The sequence below is a fragment of the Scatophagus argus genome, chromosome 14 (assembly GCF_020382885.2).
Source record: "Scatophagus argus isolate fScaArg1 chromosome 14, fScaArg1.pri, whole genome shotgun sequence".
In the NCBI taxonomy this organism is placed as follows: Eukaryota; Metazoa; Chordata; class Actinopteri; family Scatophagidae; genus Scatophagus; species Scatophagus argus.
The window spans coordinates 13,528,762-13,548,782 of NC_058506.1; the positions used below are offsets into that span (position 1 = coordinate 13,528,762).

The 20,021-nt window shown below is 39.8% G+C and overlaps 1 protein-coding gene across 2 annotated transcripts in view; it reads left to right on the forward strand.

Annotated features, from left to right (window-relative positions):
• LOC124070654 (replication protein A 70 kDa DNA-binding subunit-like) overlaps positions 1 to 19,671 on the forward strand; it is a 36,270-nt gene extending 16,599 nt beyond the window's left edge. For both annotated transcript variants that reach the window (XM_046410754.1, XM_046410755.1), the window contains 7 exons: positions 1,082 to 1,218; positions 1,792 to 1,940; positions 3,956 to 4,085; positions 10,571 to 10,747; positions 10,896 to 11,003; positions 11,618 to 11,704; positions 18,789 to 19,671. In XM_046410754.1, coding sequence (XP_046266710.1) covers positions 1,082 to 1,218; positions 1,792 to 1,940; positions 3,956 to 4,085; positions 10,571 to 10,747; positions 10,896 to 11,003; positions 11,618 to 11,704; positions 18,789 to 18,890 — 890 coding nt within the window. In that variant the 3' untranslated portion in view covers positions 18,891 to 19,671. The remainder of the gene's footprint in view (positions 1 to 1,081; positions 1,219 to 1,791; positions 1,941 to 3,955; positions 4,086 to 10,570; positions 10,748 to 10,895; positions 11,004 to 11,617; positions 11,705 to 18,788) is intronic.
• Positions 19,672 to 20,021: the final 350 nt, after the last annotated feature.

Here is a 20,021-nt window from a genome sequence, read left to right on the forward strand (position 1 = left end):
GATAGCTTTTGTGTTATGGGGTTGTTTTTCTGTCCTTACCATTCTTGTGAACACAATATCTCAGGAACCCCTTAAGGGAGGTTCTTCAAATGTGGCTCAAATGTCCACATATCCACTTAATGATTTGTTGGTTACTGAACTGCTAACACTAATCTTTAAACTGTATTGACAGCAGATCTTCCGTGCAGTCCTGATGAAGTTGTGTGTGAAGAATCCACATCTTTTAGTTTGTAGCTTCTTTGCAGCAACCTCCTTATTTAGAACATTGTAGTGCACAACAACTCATTGGTTTTGATATTTTTGAATCCAGGTGATTGTCCTTGCACCATGTGATGAAGCTCTCTATCAGTACACACACTATATGGAAAAGAGTATTGGGCCACCTGACCGTTACACCAACAGGGATTTGAATAACATCGCATTATAAATACATGGACATTAATGTGGAGTTGGTCCCTCCTTTCAGCTATAACAGCTTCCATTCTTCTGAGAAGGCTTTCCACGAGATTGTGGAGTGTTTCTGTGGTAATTTTTTTCATAGAGCATTTGTGAGGTCAGGCACTGATGTTGGACAAAAAGTCCAATTCATCCCAAAGGTGTTGGATGGGGTTGAGGTCTTTGTGCAGGCCAGTCAAGTTCTTCCACACCAAACTCATCCAACCATGTCTTTATGGACCTTGTTTTGTGCACTGGGGCTCAGTCATGCCGGAATAGAAAAGGGCCTTCCGCAAACTGTTGCCACAAAGTTGGAGGCGTAGCATTGTCCAGATTGTCTTGGTATGCTGAAGAATTAAGATTTCCCGTCACTGGAAGTAAGGGGACTCGCCCAAACCCTGAAAAACAGCCCCATACCACACTTGAATTCAATAAGAAAGAGGTCTGTCCCAATATTGTCTACATAGTACATATTATATGCTGGACATGAATGTTAACTGCAACTTCACCGGTGTAGGGAGATATACAACCACCAGGCATTCATTCTTCTTTTTTTACCTTATTGTAATCATATTACCATGCATCTATTTCTGAGTTTCCTATATGTCTATTTATGGAGTTGTAAAATGACTCTTTCTGTCTATAGATGTGATTGGAGTGTGTAAGAGTGTGGAGGATGTATCCCGTATCACCACCAAGACCAGCAGAGAAGTCTCCAAGAGGGCCCTCAAACTAATAGACAGAACTGGCAAAGAAGTGGCAGTCACATTGTGGGGAGAGGAGGTAATAACTATAATCTGTCCCTCTCGCTTTCTCTGTATCCAGTGATGGATTTGTGATTTAAAAACATAGAGCAGGCTATAATTAATTGTGTGTTTATGAAGGTGCCCATCCATGTATGTGGCTATGTGTCACTTTCAGTAATATATGTGTGTGTGTGTGTGTGTGTGTGCTCTTGCATACGCGGTCGTTTGATTGCGTTTCCTGGGCTGTAAAATTTGGATCGGTCAAATCATTCCTGTGACCTTCAGGAGTGTTTTGGACCAGAGTCCCTGATTTGAGACGAAAGGCTAAATAACTCTCGAATGTGCATGAAATGGCACCATTCTTCTCTAAGCTCATTCAATCTACAAGAGCTAATCCCTCCTCTGTGCCAAAATCCAAAAATGACTTTCAAATTAACTTGTAGGTTGACCAATTATAAAAGCAAACTATACGGCATATTGCTTTCTCGTCTCTCCAGCAAGCTGTAGACTCAACATTTAAGAGACGCTAACACGATTGCTTTTGCTGTCTGCTGTTACAGATCTTCTTCTCCTTCACTTACTGTCTTTGACCAGTTGTTTCTCTCCTCAGGCGGAGAAGTTTGACGGCTCTGGGCAGCCTGTGGTCGCCATCAAAGGTGCTCGCTTGTCTGATTTCGGGGGCCGATCCCTCTCTGCTTTGTTCAGTTCAACAGTTATGGTCAACCCAGACATACCGGAGGCCTTTAGACTGAGGGCCTGGTGAGTCACTCTGGTTTTCTTGCATACAGTGCTATATATATATATATATCTATATATGCATTTATATTTATATTCATGAACACTCACACAGAATTTTCTATACACTGTGATCATGCTGGCATGTATTGCGTGCATGGACGTTCAATCGCTTTATCACAAAAGCCACACAAGACAGGACATGTGTAAACACACAAAGGAGATTGTATCTTCTTTTTGCTGAATTGCTTAAATTAACCTAACCGTGCACACACTCAGGCAAGCCTAACGGTAAAGTCCTGATGATCACGTCAATTCGTCAATTCACCAATTCACACGGTAGCATATGCCTCCTCAGTCCCAGTGGGACTCTAGACAGGATGTAGAAAGGATCGGCTGGAGTGAACAACAGAAAAGCAGTGGAGGGATATTTCTGGATTCCAGCTCTGAACTGCTGCTTTACATGCACAGAGAGATGGAGGCAAATCAAACTGGATTCTTATTAGCAGTTCCTGAATATGGATTTGATATGATATGACTCATTCACTCATTAAGGCTGTTCCCAACTCCACGCCACTGCTGAAATATAAATGCGTTTATTTATTTGTTTTTTTTTTTATTTCTCTATGTCCGCACATATCAATGCTTCAGTGTGCATATGATTGCCTGTGTGTTACAATGAAAGCTATTTTAGGCAAAGAATTATGTTGAACAAGATGCTCAGAGCTTCAAAGTGAGAGTACAGTAAAAACAAGCGCTGTCTATTTTAGTAACCAGCTGTGTTCAGTCTTCCTGTTGTTAATGTCTCTTATATGAATTTGGATAACTGCTCACAGCAGCTTTTTGTGTGTGCGTTGCTTTAGTTATGGAAGCTACTTGTGTGCATGTGCAGGCAGGCGTGTGTGTTTGAAAGGGAGCGAGAGGAGGGGCAGGCTCCATTGCTCCAGCTTTAATCTTGGTCGTATTAGTCTCTGGTCAATACACCATCTCATCCTGACATTCAACAATTGTTAAAAACTAAAAAATGGTTCCCCTCCTCTCTTTTATTCCTCCTTCCATTCTTCTCTAATCCCTGGCTTTTCTCCCTGATCTCTGCTGCTGTTTGGTCGTCTCTCCAGTTTACACGCTGTGAACGAATGACAATGAATGATATTCAAAGAGCAGACGCACTGTTTTTCACTCCTTTTTAACATTTAGGTCTGCACTTTACAAAGACAAAGAGTGTCTGACTGACTCTAGCTCCTGTGGCGATGTGGTGCTTTTGGGATTGTTTTGACCAGATTTACTTGCATAATTGAAGGAAGCTGATGAATTTGGATGATGTCTTGATTAGATTGTTGTGCTCAGCTAGAATACAGAGCAGGAGTCACACTGTTGCGTGAAGAATTTTAAAGGGAATGTTAAAAAAGGCAGATAAATGAATAGATGGAATGGGTAGACAAAAAGAGAGATGGACAAGTTTAGATTTCCTTTTTCCCCTCAGTAAAGAAACAGCGTGGACAGAGAAATGTATGCAAATATAAAAAGCTGATTGAAGCTTGAATGCATTTGTCCATGACAGACAGCCTTGTTGCAGAATAGATTGCAGCATACAGATGCAGTGGCTATATATCAGTTAAGGGATTAAGGGAGTAATTCAGTCATGACTGAAGACGGTTTCTTTAGTCGACAGTAGATACACTGAAGTATCTCCTTCACAGGAAAAATCAAAGTCTGTAGATGATACACGCATTCATATATGTACACAAACACTTGCTTTTACACACTCTTTTGGACAAAGAGATAGGCAGACTCCTGGACATGTTCACAGATGAATAATATTGATGCTGTGTCTTGTGTGGTTTAGTCACCTCAGTATCCAGTCATGTTCTCAAACACAATCTGTGGTTTTCATGGGGCCCTCTTTTGCTTTTTTTCCCACACTTTAAATAATGCATGTCATATTTAACATGTTTGTGCTGGTTTTGCTGTGAAAACGTGTTTGCGCATACATTTATTTGTACATATGTGCTGTGTGTTTTAATGTCCACACTATATAGGTATGACCAGGAAGGCTTTGCGCAGGACAGCCAGTCCCTGACGGAGACGTGGTCAGTGGGGAGTGGGGCGAAGATGAACTGGAAAGCACTGAGCGATGTTAAGAATGAACACATGGGCCACGGAGAGAAGGTACAGTGCATACATACATACATATGAAGTAGCACATGCATTCATCTAGAAAAAATGTGAAATATTCAAAAAGACTGAACAGTAAAAGGTTTGGTTCAGCAAAATTGCAATTAATACCACAGGCTGTGATCTAAAAACCAGGGCACATGAAACCAAAATTACTTTCACCAGTAGAGGTAATTGAGATGGTGTACGTGTTTTTGTATTTTTTTGTAATTTACATTCATGGACCCTTTAAAGGAACATTTACTGAAAAACAGAGTTTGATGAGATGTAGACATGTTTTCATCGTGTCAGATGCTGTGTTCCCATGGGTAGCTGGCAGTTATATGTATTGTATTATTATACATAATACTGCTTGATGTGGTGATTATAATCTTGCTTGAGGTCATTAAATAGTTGGTTTATAAAGTGTCATAAAATGCCCAGTTAACAGTTACCCTAAGCCCAAAGTTTGACCTTCAGTTATGTCATTTTGTCAAACTCTGCAGTGAAATTACAGCTGAATCTGTTAATAAGTCAGTTTACTTTTTTTTTTTTTTTTTTTTTTTTTTAAGGAGCTGGAACTCATGCTTTATTAATACACTTTGAATGGTCTTGATCATAAAAAGGAATAACTCGAAGACAAAGTAAGTGGTTGAAAATGAAGACATAAACTTAAGTTATATGCACTCATCTTACTTAAATGTGTTACATTTACAGTATTTCTCCTTCACTGACTTTAGCTGTAGGTTGATTTAGGCACATACATGAATCAGTGCAGTTCACGTTCAAGAATGTGACAACCATTATGAATACTGCAAGCAACTGCGACGCTGATGATTTAGTTAAATGTTTTCACGTGACTGTGTAACAAAAGTTTTTATTGAGACGCTGAACAGAGGATATACAGCAGATTAGGTGGAAATGAAGCTACGAGTTGTGTAACTTCAGAAAACAAATCTTGTTATTTGTGTTTTGGTTTTAGTTAGATCTCTGAGCCGGTTCTTTTTGAGAACTTTGGCTGGAAGCAGATTGATATGTGAGTCAGAAAATCCTTTTCTCGCCCGGGCAGCTGGCTACTGTTTGAAGACAAATGAAAGGAAAACCCTCTATAGATGATGGAACCTCAGCATAACTACTGCATAGCTACAGCACAGATAGCAGAAAATCTCTCAGTGCTCAAATTCAAACACAGTGAACACTGGGTTTTGGTGTCAGTCTATGAGAATCAAAGAGTTGGAGCTTCATTGTTTTGCACCAAAGTTTCTCAGTCACGTAGGGACAAGTCCATCATGTTGAGGGACTGTAACGTTGAGAGCGTGACTACCGTGACTGCTAGTACTACCCAATCACTATAGTTCTGCTTCTTTAGCTGCACATACAGTGTTTTTTTTGCCAGCTGAATTCAGCTGAAACATTTTGAAAAACATGCAAAATCACACAAATTGACATCAGTTATGCGTAAAAACAACTCATATGAAGACAGTTAAGCATTGATTTTTTTACACTGAAGGCCTTAAAACAATCAGAGATGATTTTCTTTGAACAGACATGGATTTAGTGATAGAGTGATTTCACCACATCTCAGTCTCTATTGAATAGAAACATTTGGACAAACAGAAACCCACAGTCCTTTAAACTGTCAGTAGAGCAGCTCTAGGCTGTGCTTCGCTGTGACTTCATGGATTAGAGTCATGCGTCCCATGTTTTAGCTGTGGGAGGATGATAGTGAACCTGAACATATTAGCAGCACCGATTTGAACTGCCACGTGGCATTGGAGCAGCATGTGAGAACTCTCAAATTGATCCGCGTGCCATTTGAAGAAGTGTTATCACTCTAAATTATCATGCTTTCATCTAAAAGTAGAGAGCATGTAAGTGGTATGTGCCACTCAAACTTTCTGCCTAATTAATTAGGTTTATCTCCGACTACTCACCCTCATCCCTCATGTTTAATTGGAAACCACTTATGAGTAAGCTTCGAGATCAGTTTTATTTCTAATAAAAAATTCTAATTATGTGTTGGACATTGAGGAAGCCTTTAAGGCCTAACGTTACCAGAAGGAAATCAGCATGGACGGCGAACGTGGGAGAGTGAGACACGTGTAGAAAAGCTCAAGCAGAGTCACTTAAACTTCACGTCACTCACAAACATGAGTTGACGGATGGAGGGGAACAAGGCCACAGGAAGAAAAAAGTAAAGAAGCAGTGAAGAGTGTGGTGACTGAAAAGAGAAAAGTGACAAGGGGAACTGAGAAAAGGATACAGATAGGAACAGTTAACTGGCAGATGTGGGGAAAGGAGTTGAAAGGTGAGAATGTGTAAATAATTCAAACTCAGATATTTTCCCCTCTTTTTCAGACCCCTACCTCCCCACCACCTTTGCTTTTTTCCTCTTTGTCTTCTCCTCTTTTCTTCCTCTGCCCTGCATACCCCCAACCGCTTCTGTAATTGAACGGCTTAAAGGAGGTTGTCTATCACATACTCTGAGGCTGCAGCTTTGGTAATAATAATGGAATCCAAATCATTAGCTTATAGTTTGAAGGAACCTAATTTGATATTCTACCTGTTTGCCTCCATGTATGTGCGTGACTGTGACTCTGTCACACCGTGTGTGTGTTTGTGTGTGTGAGTTTGCAAGTGTACAAGCCATTTCTAATTAATGTAGCTGTGTGTGTTGGGATTTTGGGACAAGCATTAAAGTTGGCATGTGCAGCCACGTCAATTATGTGAAGTAGATTTTCACTTGGTTGCCCTTCCACATACAAATTTTAATTGCATTTAGGTGCCAGAAGGTGACACAGGGATTTGGTGTGATAAGAATGAAAACTATTTTCAGAACATTGGGGTGTGTGTGAGTGTGTGTTTATGTGCGTGAATGTTTAGGTAAGTCTGCGCACACATTTTTGTGTTAGTGTGTCTATGAGCATTTTTTGTGCATCTGTTTTTGTGTGCAGTGTTAGTCATGCTGCTCTTCTAGGTTCTCCTCAGTGTGCTTAAGGTTAAGACTTTGCCCCAAGGCTTCTGTGTACACACTGGAATACAGAGGAAGAGGGGAAAAAAAGCACAGAAGGGGAGAGATGATGACAAATGCAGGCGGATTTAGTTGGAGTGGTCTAGTCGTGATGGGAGTACTGTGGTCCAGATCCTGTTGACCTCTATCTTTATGTTCTCGGTAGCATCTGCCAACATCACGAGCCCTCAACAAGCTCCCAAAGATAAGCATCCTGTTCTCTCCACCGCGTGCACCCTCCTACCACCTTCCCCACCCATCGCCTTCCCACCTCTTCCATCCTTCCAGCGCTCCAATCTGCCCGAGTCTGCAAAATGTGATGAGGCAGGCATGCGGGCGGAAACATGGGAGTGGAGTGTTGAGGGGGAGAGGGCTGTTGCTAACGGGAGAAATTGTCCTAATTAAAAAAACCTCCTTAGTAAGTGTTTTGGAGGGGTTCTTGCTGGGTGGCATGGGCGCTGGGTGGATGGATGGGTGGACAGATTATGAGGCTGTGAGTCAGTGTTAGCTAGCGGGAAGAAAGTGTCAGAGAGCTCTAAGTCTGACTGACAGTATCTGCAGAGGTCTTGGGGACACAGGACAGCATCACCCAGCTCAGAAGGGATGCAGAGAACACAATGGCCTTTTCACATTCAGTGCTCTTGCTGAACACTTTACAGAAAGTGTGGGTTGTATAAAGAAGGAACAGCATTGCTCTGTCGGCGTGTGTGTGTGTGTGTGTGTGTGTGGATTTGGCCAGCGTCCTAGAGAGAGCCTTTGATAGACTCATTTAGGCCAACATTAGTAATGAGTCTGGCCCCGCTCTAGCTTGTAGTTGTTGTTTAGAATGCATTTTAAAGCATTTCATTTTAAATTCTGGCTGTAATTCCAACATCTTGTTTAAGGTTTGCTCTCCTGGTAGGAGATATACCCTCTGGTGGCTCACGTGTGGATGTATATCGTATTCATCGCTTTGTGTTTAACGCATGTATGTTTCCATGCAGGCGCGTACACGTGTGCCCCTCTTCCAAGTGAGATACAGTTCATCTGCTGTGTGCATTCTTTATACTTACATTTATGGAAATCGAATGCTGTGCTCCTCCACAGGACGAGAAAATAGCTTTTTCTCTCCAGAATTAGCATGTGCTTTCTTTTTAGATGTTGATGTTAGCAGTGTGTGTGAGTTCTAATGCTTAAGGTGCTAATATCTGTTTAAATTACCGCAACGTTGCTGCATTTTAATTTGATTCTGTTTGACTGGTGCACTTTGATTTATATTCAAAACTGAAAAAAGTTTAGCTCATTGTATCTGTATTGCAAATGTGTAACTTTGGGTCTTATATGCATATAACCTTGCATGTTTGCCACGTGTACATGTCTGTGGGCTACTGGGTGTGTATATTAGCACAGTTTGTGTATTAGAGAGAGCGATTCATCTCATCTCACATCTATTATGCATAGAATTCTCAAACTCCCTCTGCTCTCTTTTTAAACTGTTCCAAGATTGTTTGGAAGTCAAATAGAGATGTGTAAACAGCGTGCATCTACCAGCTGGACTGACTTGTTGGCAGCAGTTTTACTGATGATGCCAAGTTTGATCTGAGTTTATTTTAATTTTATTTAATCTTTCTCTTTTCACCCTAAGCAGCTTATTCGCATTCTTTAAACTGCTGAAGGATGCACTGCCTGCACTAGAAGGAGCACTTTGGCTCATCCTTTTTCACAACTTCAGTTTGATAGGCTTTTGTATCGTGATATTTGCAGTATGCTGTAAAGTAAAATACCAGTAATGATAATACAAGAAAATGCCAAAAGAATACTCATACCATTTGGATGACAACAGAGCATAAACTCAAGAGTATTCACCCAAAGGTTTGAAATGAGTGAATATTTGTTTCAAATGTTGTTCTTTTAGACTGTACCCCATGGCTGTTTAGTTGGACTGATATCACAGCATTGTCATGAACCAGTTCTGCAGAATTTCTGCACTGATTGTAGCATTATCTCAGACACGGTATCCATCACCTGAAGCTGTATGATGGTCAGGAATGAATGAACGTGACCACCAAGAACATGTCCTGTGCAGTTGTTGCCATGCACATGGATGACAACACGCTTTGTCCATTATTTTGGTTTGAACTGTGTTTACTCAAAGTTCCAAGTTGTTTCAAAGTTGTTGAAAGTTTTTTTTTTTTTTTTTACTTAGCCCACTGGAAACTTAATCTAGAAAGACCTTCAGGAGTCACGTGTTCTGAAATTGGTCATCGTACCAGACCACCATCATGTGTTTTTGAGTCTTGTGCTGCGGACTGCTGATTACTCATTGTGTTCTTACAGCGTGAGCCACCTGGCATCTTGTTCATCTACCAACGTGCAGCCTCCTACATAACAAACACTTTGATGAGAAGTCTTGTTCCGGTCTATTCAATGTACACCTTTCGAGATTGTCTTTGCAATGCTCAGACTTTTTCTCTCCTGGCACACATAAACCTGCTTTTTCAAACTCTGTGAAATCACCCTTTTATATCCTGTTAATTCTATGTCAGCGAGAAAGAGAGGATCCATTTCACTGGGCTCAAAATGACCTACTGAATTTTTAAAGATAAAAAATAGTTTTCAAAATGTGGCCAGGTTAAAGTGGTTCTGTCTTCATAAATATTATAGTTTACCAACAAGCCTTTAGTCTATTGTGAGGTGGTCCCACAAGCATCTGGCTGTATTATTGTATAAGTTACTTGGCCCTACAACTGCAGCCTGAAAGAGAAACTGTTTTAATGTTGTACATAAGCAGTATAGGATGGAACTCTTTTACTCAGATAGAATCAGATGGGTATGTGCTGAAACTTAAATGAGACAAGATAACTATAAGCCAGTCAAAGGGACAAGCATCATGCTTTTGCCAGAACTGCAAGAAAGCACCAACACTTTTAAAGGAGAAAGCTGCCAGTTTAACAGGGAGACTAGATGATCTATTGTCACTGGTGCTCACACTCTTTTTCTCCTGTTTTATGTCAGTGCACAAAATTTTTAGTGACTTGAATTATGCTTTTGAGGGACAATGTTAATTGGCTGGTCAATCATACTGCTGCATTGTCCTCTCTCAGGAGTTATTTCAGCAAGAGTTATTTCACTGTTGCAGTTCCAGTTGCCTAAGTGATAGATTTCATGCAGCGCTCTTGAAAAATGTCTGGTCAGGATTTGTTTAAGGTGGTATGACATTTGATTAGACAGCCAACTTCACATTCTCTGTGCAGGAGGAAACGTTTTGCATAATTAAATGATAGTGTTCATGGTTCATTTGGTTTGGAAGATTTTTCCGGCATGTAACTTGATTTACAGGTTAGATTTCTCCTCAGCACAATTTTGCGTAAGGGGCAACACATGCAAATCAACTGCAGCCTGTTAGACATTCAAACTGCAGCAGATTTTGATTTGGTTGTTTTTATTGATCTTGCAGCACTATCCCTGTAATTCAATTTCTTTCTCTTTTGTTTTTGTTCTCTTTTCTCAGGCGGACTATTTCAGCTGTGTGGCGACACTGTTGTACGCTCGTAAGGAGAATTGTCTGTACCAGGCCTGTCCATCCGCAGACTGCAACAAGAAGGTCATAGACCAACAGAACGGACTGTACCGCTGCGAAAAGTGCAACAGAGAGTTCCACAACTTCAAATACAGACTCCTACTTTCTGTAAGTGCATACAGTGCACATCATTAACACTTGTCACACATTCCATTGACTTTAAGGAATATTGTCACTTCTGTGTTAACACATACACACATGAATAATCTCTCGCCGCCACCCCCTCCCTTTATCATCCTGTCTGTCTGACTCTCAGGCCAACTTAGCAGACTTCGGGGATAACCAGTGGGTGACATGCTTCCAGGAGACAGCTGAGGCCCTGTTAGGTCACAGTGCAGAAACACTGGGACAGCTCAGAGAAACAGTGAGACCCACACACACACACACACACACAAACATACGTGTTGTTCTTTCTATAGTTGTGAGTACCCTGATCTACAGAAATATCCTCACAAATGAACAAACACCTGCATTATATAAACAAAAGTACTGAGACACCTCTTCATTATGAAATTCAGGTGTGGTGTGGGGCTGTTTTTCAGAGGTTGTGCTCACTTCGAGTGAAGGGAAACCTTAATGCTTCAGCGTACCAAGACATGTTGGACAATGCTATGCTTTCAACTGTGTGCCAACAGTTTGGGGAAGGTCTTTTTATATATTCCACCATGACTGTGCCCCAGTGCACAAAGCAAAGACCTCACAAATGCTCTAGTACATGAATGGGCAAAAATTCCCAAAGAGACACTGCAATTCCATTAAAGTCCCTGTTGGTGTACTGGTCTTGTGTCTTAATACTTTTGTTTATATACTACCAAAGACAATTCTTCTTAAACTACTTACCACTTAAAATACTACAAGAATATTGCAGGCAAGGACATTTTTCCAGGAGATCTAACTTTAGCAGGCTACTTCCTGTAAACCACCAGTCCTGACTGTGTATCTACTCTGTGTGTGTGTGTGTGTGTTTGTGTTCCTAAGGACGAGGCTGCATTTGATGACGTCTTCCATAAAGCCAACTTCACAACTCACATCTTTAAAAACAGAGTCAAGCTGGAGACGTACAATGTAAGTAACTATAGCTAACGGGAACACAATGGAATTTGATACAATGTGATGCAATTTAGTTTCACCAAAATGAAAAGAGCAGAGGATAATGACATACAATGGTGCTCATCATTGTCCTGCAAGCTGTGAGAATTTTTTTTTTTCAGTGATCTCTGCCTTGCAGGAATACTCAACCCTGATTGGCTAGTTCATGTCAGCTACAAAACAGCTGTCTTATCACTGTACTGAACAAATACACCAGCAGTCATTCTGTTTCCTCCCGAACTCTAATAATGGTTCCGGAGAAAAGGGGTTTTCAAAATAACTAGGGTTGGAAACAAGTGGCATTGTTGTAAAAACAGTAAATGGTCTAATTTAGGGTCAGTTTCACTATCTCAAATAGTTGGGTAAACTGGCAGTATTTATGTGTGTGTGTGTGACATATGACAATGACCTCATTTTAGATATCAAATTTTAATTAGAAATTGTAGCATTTAAGTATTCTGGTTTTGTCAGATCCAAGGAACACTTCTGCTGTCAGGGTTTCTGGTGACAAATTAAGTATGATGGTTACAACATGATGAGATGGCAAAACTTGCAGTGTTTACAGATTTAGTGTTTTGATTGACACAAAGGATTGACTGAAAAGCAGCAGCCTTTTGGGATGAGCTGGTTGCAGCAAAGGGATGCTTTCCAAAGAGTAAATAGCATAGAGGTGTTCAAAGAGTTTGCTTGATTGAAAAATTCACATTGAATACCAAAAAGCACCCCTTGTTTTCAAGCGTGATACATTGCTGCATGTTTGTAAGGCCAAATTGTTGTCAATTATTATCTTCTGCTGAACTATGGTCCCAAGTATGTCAGACCACAAAACAAGATATGTCAAAATAATCACAACACAATGCCAGTCACACAACATGAATCCAGAATCATTTCAATTAGTATCACAGTGACAAGGGAGTTGTTATGTAGCCAGTGCACTTTGGATAACAGAAAACAAATACAGCTGTGCATTCATTTCCTTTAATTAGGCACTAATTAGCATTTAGCTATTGTCTGTCTAAGCCTAATTAGCTTAATTATTTAGAGGCTAATTTGCTACTTGGGGCACATACCAAGAGTCTGAATGGAATGATTGAGATGTAGGATGAGCAGTGAACTGACTGTGTCCTGACCTCAAGAGCACTTAGAGGGAATGCAGCCATTCTCACAAGCCAGAGTGGAGTCTGGAGTCTGGAAAAGAATGCAAAACCTTTACAGTGAGGACTGACACAGTTTAAGTTTAAGCAAAGCAGTGCTGTTCAGTCTCATACACAAATGTAGATAGATTCACATGTATTCTGTAGCTACAGTATATTTCAGTACATGGTGATATTTGTTAAAGTGAAGAGGAAGCTTGGCTGTCTGTCAACAGTAAATGTCAGAATACCACTGCTACTTACCGCCACTAGCAGATCCTGGAGGCTGCAATTTCCATCACAGGCCACAATACAGAAATGTTCGTCAGAACAAACAACATGCTGATGATTTTGCTTTTATTGCTGCTTTTAAAGCTTTGATTAGAGACGCTCAAAATACAGCTTGTCCTCAGGACTGCATTACAGGAAGAGTCATGGGTTCATCTAAAACAAATGGTACAGGTTACAAATATCACCAGTTTTCCATTACTTACACCAAATCAGTTTAACATAACAACAAATGACTGGCTTAACGAGGCACAGTAAGCACTTGTCGTTTATTGTGTAGTGCATGCCTGTATTTGAGGCATAGAGAGTCCTTTCATTTAGCAATATTAAATTCTACACTTCCCCCAGCCTACAGTTACATCTGTTCAAATATATAATGTGTTCTAATTAAATTGCATTATTAAAGTGCTCTTGGTTAGCACTTAATTTGGAAAATCTCACTTTTGATCACACTTTAAAGGTGGTATAGAAGCTACATAAGGGGGAGACAGAAGTGTACAAAACAGCACAGAAGTGCCAAACTGGTGTTGATGACATTTCTATGAAATAATTCCAAGAAGACGACCGTAATGGCACAAAATCATGACTGTAACTTTCCGGTATCTTTTTATTCTTTAATCCATCCATTGTTACATTTTTGGAGTGTTGGAGGAAGGTGCAAGTGTTCATATGAAGCCCAACAGGAGCATTGGAGAACTGATCATTTCAGCATTCTTCAGTGTAGAAATGGTGAACTCTGAGCAGATACATACTCTGCACACAGCCTATCGTTGTGTTCAGAATTTATTTTCAGCGGGTGTTATTCAAATATGGCTATTTTTTAGTTTCAAGGGTTGTGAATCACAAAGACGTGCACAGAACGGAGACGGAGTCTGTGATTCTGTTTTTCAGCGTGTCTTTTCTGCCTCAGCCTCAATTCTTTCCTGTAGACTTACAAGTGCGACACAGGAGAAAATAAGACGTGTTCCACAGTGTTTTTTATTAAAATAGACCAATGTAATGAAATGTCAGAGCTTAACAAGATTAATGAAGTTACAAAATTTGTGATTTGTCATTTTTTGGTCTAAAGGCACCACAGAACCGCTTAGGATCATATTTTAAAGTTGCTGTTTGAACTTCTCTTGCATATAAACTCGAGTCTGATTTATTTTAGGACAGAGCAGAAATGATAAACTACTGATTTTTAGACTTAACAAGCACAATGCGCTCCCAAAAGTTTTCCCTATCATCAACTATAAGTATTAACTTTTAGGCCTGGGTTGTACTTCCAGACACACAGCTAGTAGTTCTGTTCATACGACTTTCTGGAGTCCACTTGGAGGACACGTCCCGCACATGCCCAGTAGATCAGCGACTACAGGAATACGGTTCTCTTTCTTACGTACTATGACTATGAAGAGATTCTTTGTGCGCTGTACCTAACGCAATCAGACTCGATTGTTATTTTGTTGTTCTTGGAACATTAAAGAAATTATTAGAGGCACCCGATCATTTCGCCATGGTGGAAAGGTGTGGAGGAAGGAGAGGGTTTGATGTTTGATCCAGCAAGCTCTTTCCTTGAAGCCCACTGGCCTCTTATCGGTACTGTAATCCGTGTGAGTGCAGAACACCAGAGGATGGAAAGTAGTTGTGTTTGATGTTAAATGCCAGTTGTTTTGAAGTAATCTTCTTCCACACAGGCAGAGATTTATTTTGTTTATTACCAGGTACTTGTTGGTGATGTTCATACAAATGACAGCTACTGATGTTTTACGTTGTATAGCATAATCTGGTTTATGTCTAAAGTAGATAAATGTACAAATAATTTAGGATGTACATACATGTCCAAACTGGCTGTGTTGTGTTCAGATAAAAGTCCATCTTAACTGTCTGTCATGTTTCAGTAAAGGTGGGTTCCCACAGAGGAGGCAGCGAGTGCTCAGTGTTAATCAGACACTTGTGCCCTTGATTTCAGCTTCGTGGAGGCTGCTTTCACTCTGTTACAGGTGGAGTTGATGGAATGATGGTGGATATCAGATTTGGCCTGTAGGATTTGATTTACTTAGCAAGATAAGTGATGGACTTAACAATAGTGCATCTGATTTCCATCCAGTAATGAAATGCAATATGCTGAGTCCAATTCTAGGTGAGACATTTCCACGCTAGAGAGTTGTTCATCTTAAATCTGTGGTACTATAATGACTGTTTGTGTGTGTGCGTGTGTGGGTCTGTGCCTGTATTTGAGTGCCAGGGCATCTGTCTGCCTGAAGTGAATTAATTGATTTTTGTCTGAGTGAATACATTAGTGTCAGATGGGACCTGTTTCTCCTGCCTTATGTTAACAGACAGGCCACTGAGAACCATCATCAACAAAGCACACTCTGCAGGCCTCATCAGCATCGTGTTCAAGTCTTTGAATTGTCTCTTTGCATGTGAAAAGGGGTTGAGAAGATTCGTATATGGATGAGGGAGAACACTAATTATTTCTCTTGCATCCTTTTTTAACTTGCACCTGAAAATGAGCACAGGGTCGCTGGTAGTCTATAGTGCTGTTAAGACAATATGGCTGCTGTATTTCACTCTTTTTGAATTGACTTTTGCTCAAAACAGTCATGGCTGTTCAGACAAACAGAGCTATAGCTGAACATGTCCAGCTTTGTATGCTTCAGCATCTTTTTAAGTCATTTTTTTCTTTTCTTCCTTCCTTGTCTATTCCTCCCTTTTTTCCTCCTTCTGTGCTATCAGTCCAGCAGTGCACATTCCTTCACAGACGCCATGTCTGTTGTCATAAAAGCGCTTTGATTACGTCTGTACCGTTCCCTTGAGGACCGATGTTGGCTTCCTCCAGCAGTGTATAAGAGCTCATGCTGGGTATGTTTACCGGGAGGATGTCTCTGCCTTAAGGGTCTACAGCTACATTACCGTCTCTGTGAGGCTGGGCTTTGATGCAATGGTGCTTTGAGCTACATGCTAACCTTGGAATGCTAACATGCTTGCAATGTCCAATCAGTTTTTTTTATACAACCCAGTATCACAAATCTGTCTCAAGGGGCTTTACAGCGTGTCCAGAAATACAACACTTCCCATCTTTAGATCCTCTGCTCAGATGGAAAATGCTTACCTTATTCAATGAAACTAAAGACAAAGTACAGCTGAAGCTCTTGATGAGAAGCGAATCTCAAAGTAATTGCAGTTCACCCTGGGTGGAACTTGAATGTACCAAATTTTACAAGTGCATAGATTGCCATGAGTGGACCCAGCTGTCAAGGAATTCAAAGAAAAACCATAAGTGGTGACGCTCGAAGATAAGCCAAGGAATACATCATGTGAAAATCAAAAATGTCTGTACAAAATTTTGTGGGAAATTTCAGTCTGGTGGTGGAGCAACAGATAGACGTTACTAACCATAGAGCCACACCACTAGCACATGAAATTGGCTTTAAAATGTTATGTTCTGCAAAAGTGGAATAATTTTCCGAAACATGAAATAACACCCTTTTGACTTTGCCTTGTAGTAGTGTGAATATATATGTTTTCTCTGAATGCATGGTTTGCTGTATTGCATGTGTATTATGTATGTATCATATTATACTTGTATGTTGTATTTTATTCCAGATAGGAGAGCTTGCTTTCAATAGCCTTTCCCTGTGTAAATAACAGTTTGAGTGAATGCGTTGAAGCTGGAGTTACATTTGTAAATTTGATGTAATTCCCATTCTCATGTAACCCATCTGTGTATTATATTATTTATAGCTTCATTATCCAAATGTCTCTGCAGGGATCCTCAGCTTTATGTAATTTCATTGTTCAGTACAGTACAGCATCTCATTAACTCTCTGTGAGGCGTGTGTTGGCTATTTGCATGCGTGTAACGGTGTGTGTATACATGTTTTGTCAGCTTGTCGGGAACCAGAAGTTGTGTTGTTTAATTCCTCAGGGAAGAACCCCACCACCTGAAGTAGAGTTAGAGAATGGGGTTACTGTTAGGCCGCTGAGTAATTGTTTTTTTTTTCCAGATGTGATTGGAATATTAGTGTATGCACATTCAATTAATAAGACTTCTATCTCATAGTACCCTGCTCCTTTGCAAGACTATTATTTTTAAATAAGTTGTCACCTTTTGTAAAGTGGTATCTCTTTGTTGACAGCCCCCTGCATTGTTTAATTTGTTTCATTTTATCCTCAGGTAGATGCAAATTAAAAAATACTTGTAGAGGTGTTGAATCACAGGAGGTAACGGCCAAATGTTAAATCCTTGATGCTCGTTATGCTGGATGCAATACTAATTGATTAATGAATTGTCTGTGGATTAAGCCTTCTCATAATAACCGCTGTTATTATGGAAATGAGTTTTTGTCTTTACGTCCTCATGAGGAACCTCTGCAGTATTTGATCATATTTAATGCGAAATATGTCTTACTGACTGTGGCTGTTACCACCATTTTGTCGAGACTGAATGGTGTTGCTGTGTATCCACCTTGGCATTCTCAAAAGGAAATGTACATTAACTTTAAAATTAAAAAAAAAATAAATCTCTATTTTTGTTGACTATAGAGAAGGGAAATACAGGGGTAAAATGCCACCTTTCACCCCCGTTCCTCCTACAAGATCACAAACATTTTTTGCCCAAACTATATTCAGCTTGATCACTTGTATTGTTGCAAGTTTCTTGTCTGTATTTGTAACACTTGTGTTGAGCTAAGTGGCCTCGGTGCCAGCTCTATTCATATAGTGTGTCATTATCTCTGCAGGAGAAAAATATTATGTAGAGCATACTTTGATGTGCAGAGAAAAAACCCTTGAACCATGGCTGGTCAGTATTTTATGTCCAGTGGTGGTCTCTCTTAATTTGTTTATTTTCATGTCAGATTGGATGTAATTAGCTTTGGGTCTGTTAGCGCACTTTTGATGTGCTTTGTTGAGAAATCCTTGAATTCATCATCTGTATATCTAGAGGCGTCCCTCAAAGTGCGAACCTTGATGATAAGTGAAGGATTTATAATTTAATGTTCCATTTTCAAACATATAAAAACAGAAGAAGTAAATGATACATATTATGATACATATTATAAACCCTGTTAAATATGCGGTTTTGCCCGAGCTAAGGACATGATGGGTCAGGCTTGTCGGTGGTCATGGTAACAAGCTTATGAATTTTCCAGGTGTGCAGTCAGAAATAGAGACCGTCACAACAAATTATGTAAAGATTTCATTTATTTTGCTGTAAAAAATAGCTCAAAGAAATGCTGAGACAGTCTGAGATGACAAAAAGATCTGAAATTAGATCGTGCGAATGAAATCTGATGGGCAACATTTTTTTGCAAGGATTTTTGCTGCTTTTGTTAGCTGCAACATTCCTGGTATTAATGAAACACGAAATAAAGACATGCCTGCTTGCGAAGATGTGCTGTAGTTTGAAAATGTGAAGGTCATGTCAGCGCGCACCAACAACCAGCCAACGGCCTCCGCCATTAGACGACAGGCTTAAAACTGATTTGTGTTTGGGTTTTGGTTACCATTTGAACCCATTCACATGTGTATGCAGTTTCAGTAAATACCTTCTCTTATATATATTTTTTTTTTGAATGATGCTGATCATAGAGGGTAAAAATGTCTCTTTATGAGATGTCACTAACTCAGGATTTTTCTTTCTTCTTCAGGATGAGAGTCGGGTGAAGGTAACTGTAATGGAAGTCCAACCAGTCGACCACAGGGAATACAGCAGGAGACTGCTCAGTAACATCCGCAGACTGGCCAGATGAACTTGGTCGTGATCGATTGCCTGGCGATTAAGCACATCTTCCACTGGTCTCTGACTGGTGCCCGACTTTGTTCACCAGTGAGATAACAGCCTATCTGACTGAGGCAACAGTGGAGCGGCCAGTGGTTCATCTGATCAAATGGCAGCCAAACAAAAGACTGATATTTAGTTGCTCACTTCCTTTAGCAGGCGACTTGTGAAACACTGGGATTGTAATGTAAATGTCATACCCTTTTAATTTAATGACATTTTAGCAAAGGGATTTGATTACGTAATTACATACAAATGTTTTAGATCTGCTTACATTTTCGGTTCGTTTATTATGTGAGTGTTTTCTCATATTTATGCAAGTGATTCGTCTCTCTGGTTTTATTTTTGTGATGCTCAGCGTTAGTTGAGTGAGACGTAGATGAGTCATATTTCTTTGTCTTTGTTTTGTTTTAAAAATGAAGGTGTGGCCAGAATGCTTAGGAGAAGCATGTGTTGGCACTTGTTTTAATTGCACTGTGTCTTCTGCTTGTCAAAATTGTTCTTATTTTAGTGAAGAAGAAATGCAAATGCTTGGTTTGCTGGGCTTCCAAAAAAAAAACAAAAGAAAAGTCACACAAAGAAAGTGATTAAAAGGATGTTGAGATAAAAACAGAAATTTGTCTTCATCACTTTTGTTCCTAAAGGGTATCTGCAGGATTTGAAAAGTCTTTTAAAAGGCACTGAATTTAATTTCCGCAAAAAGAGACCTTAGAAGGTGTAAAAAAAAAAAAAAAAAAAAAAAGTTACCCACCGTTGGGACTGTGGACTATGGACTGTTTGTCTGGCAAGTTACTTGAAAACTTACTTGAACACATTAGTCATTGCTCTCTTAATTAATCAACGGCAAAAGTAAGATGTTACTGCTAATTACTTTAAGCTCATTGCCTTGTAATGGCCAGTGTCAATTTTTAGCTAAAGCCTGAATGAACATAAATCTTTACATCATTATTATAATTGGTTCATCTATTCCTGTTACTTTTCCTGATCCAGATTGTGTAAATTGAATTAATTATGTCATTAGTAATAATCATTATATACTGCTGCAAAGTACTTGTGTGATAAAATGTGATATAATGAAAAATAATTCACTACTGGATTTTCA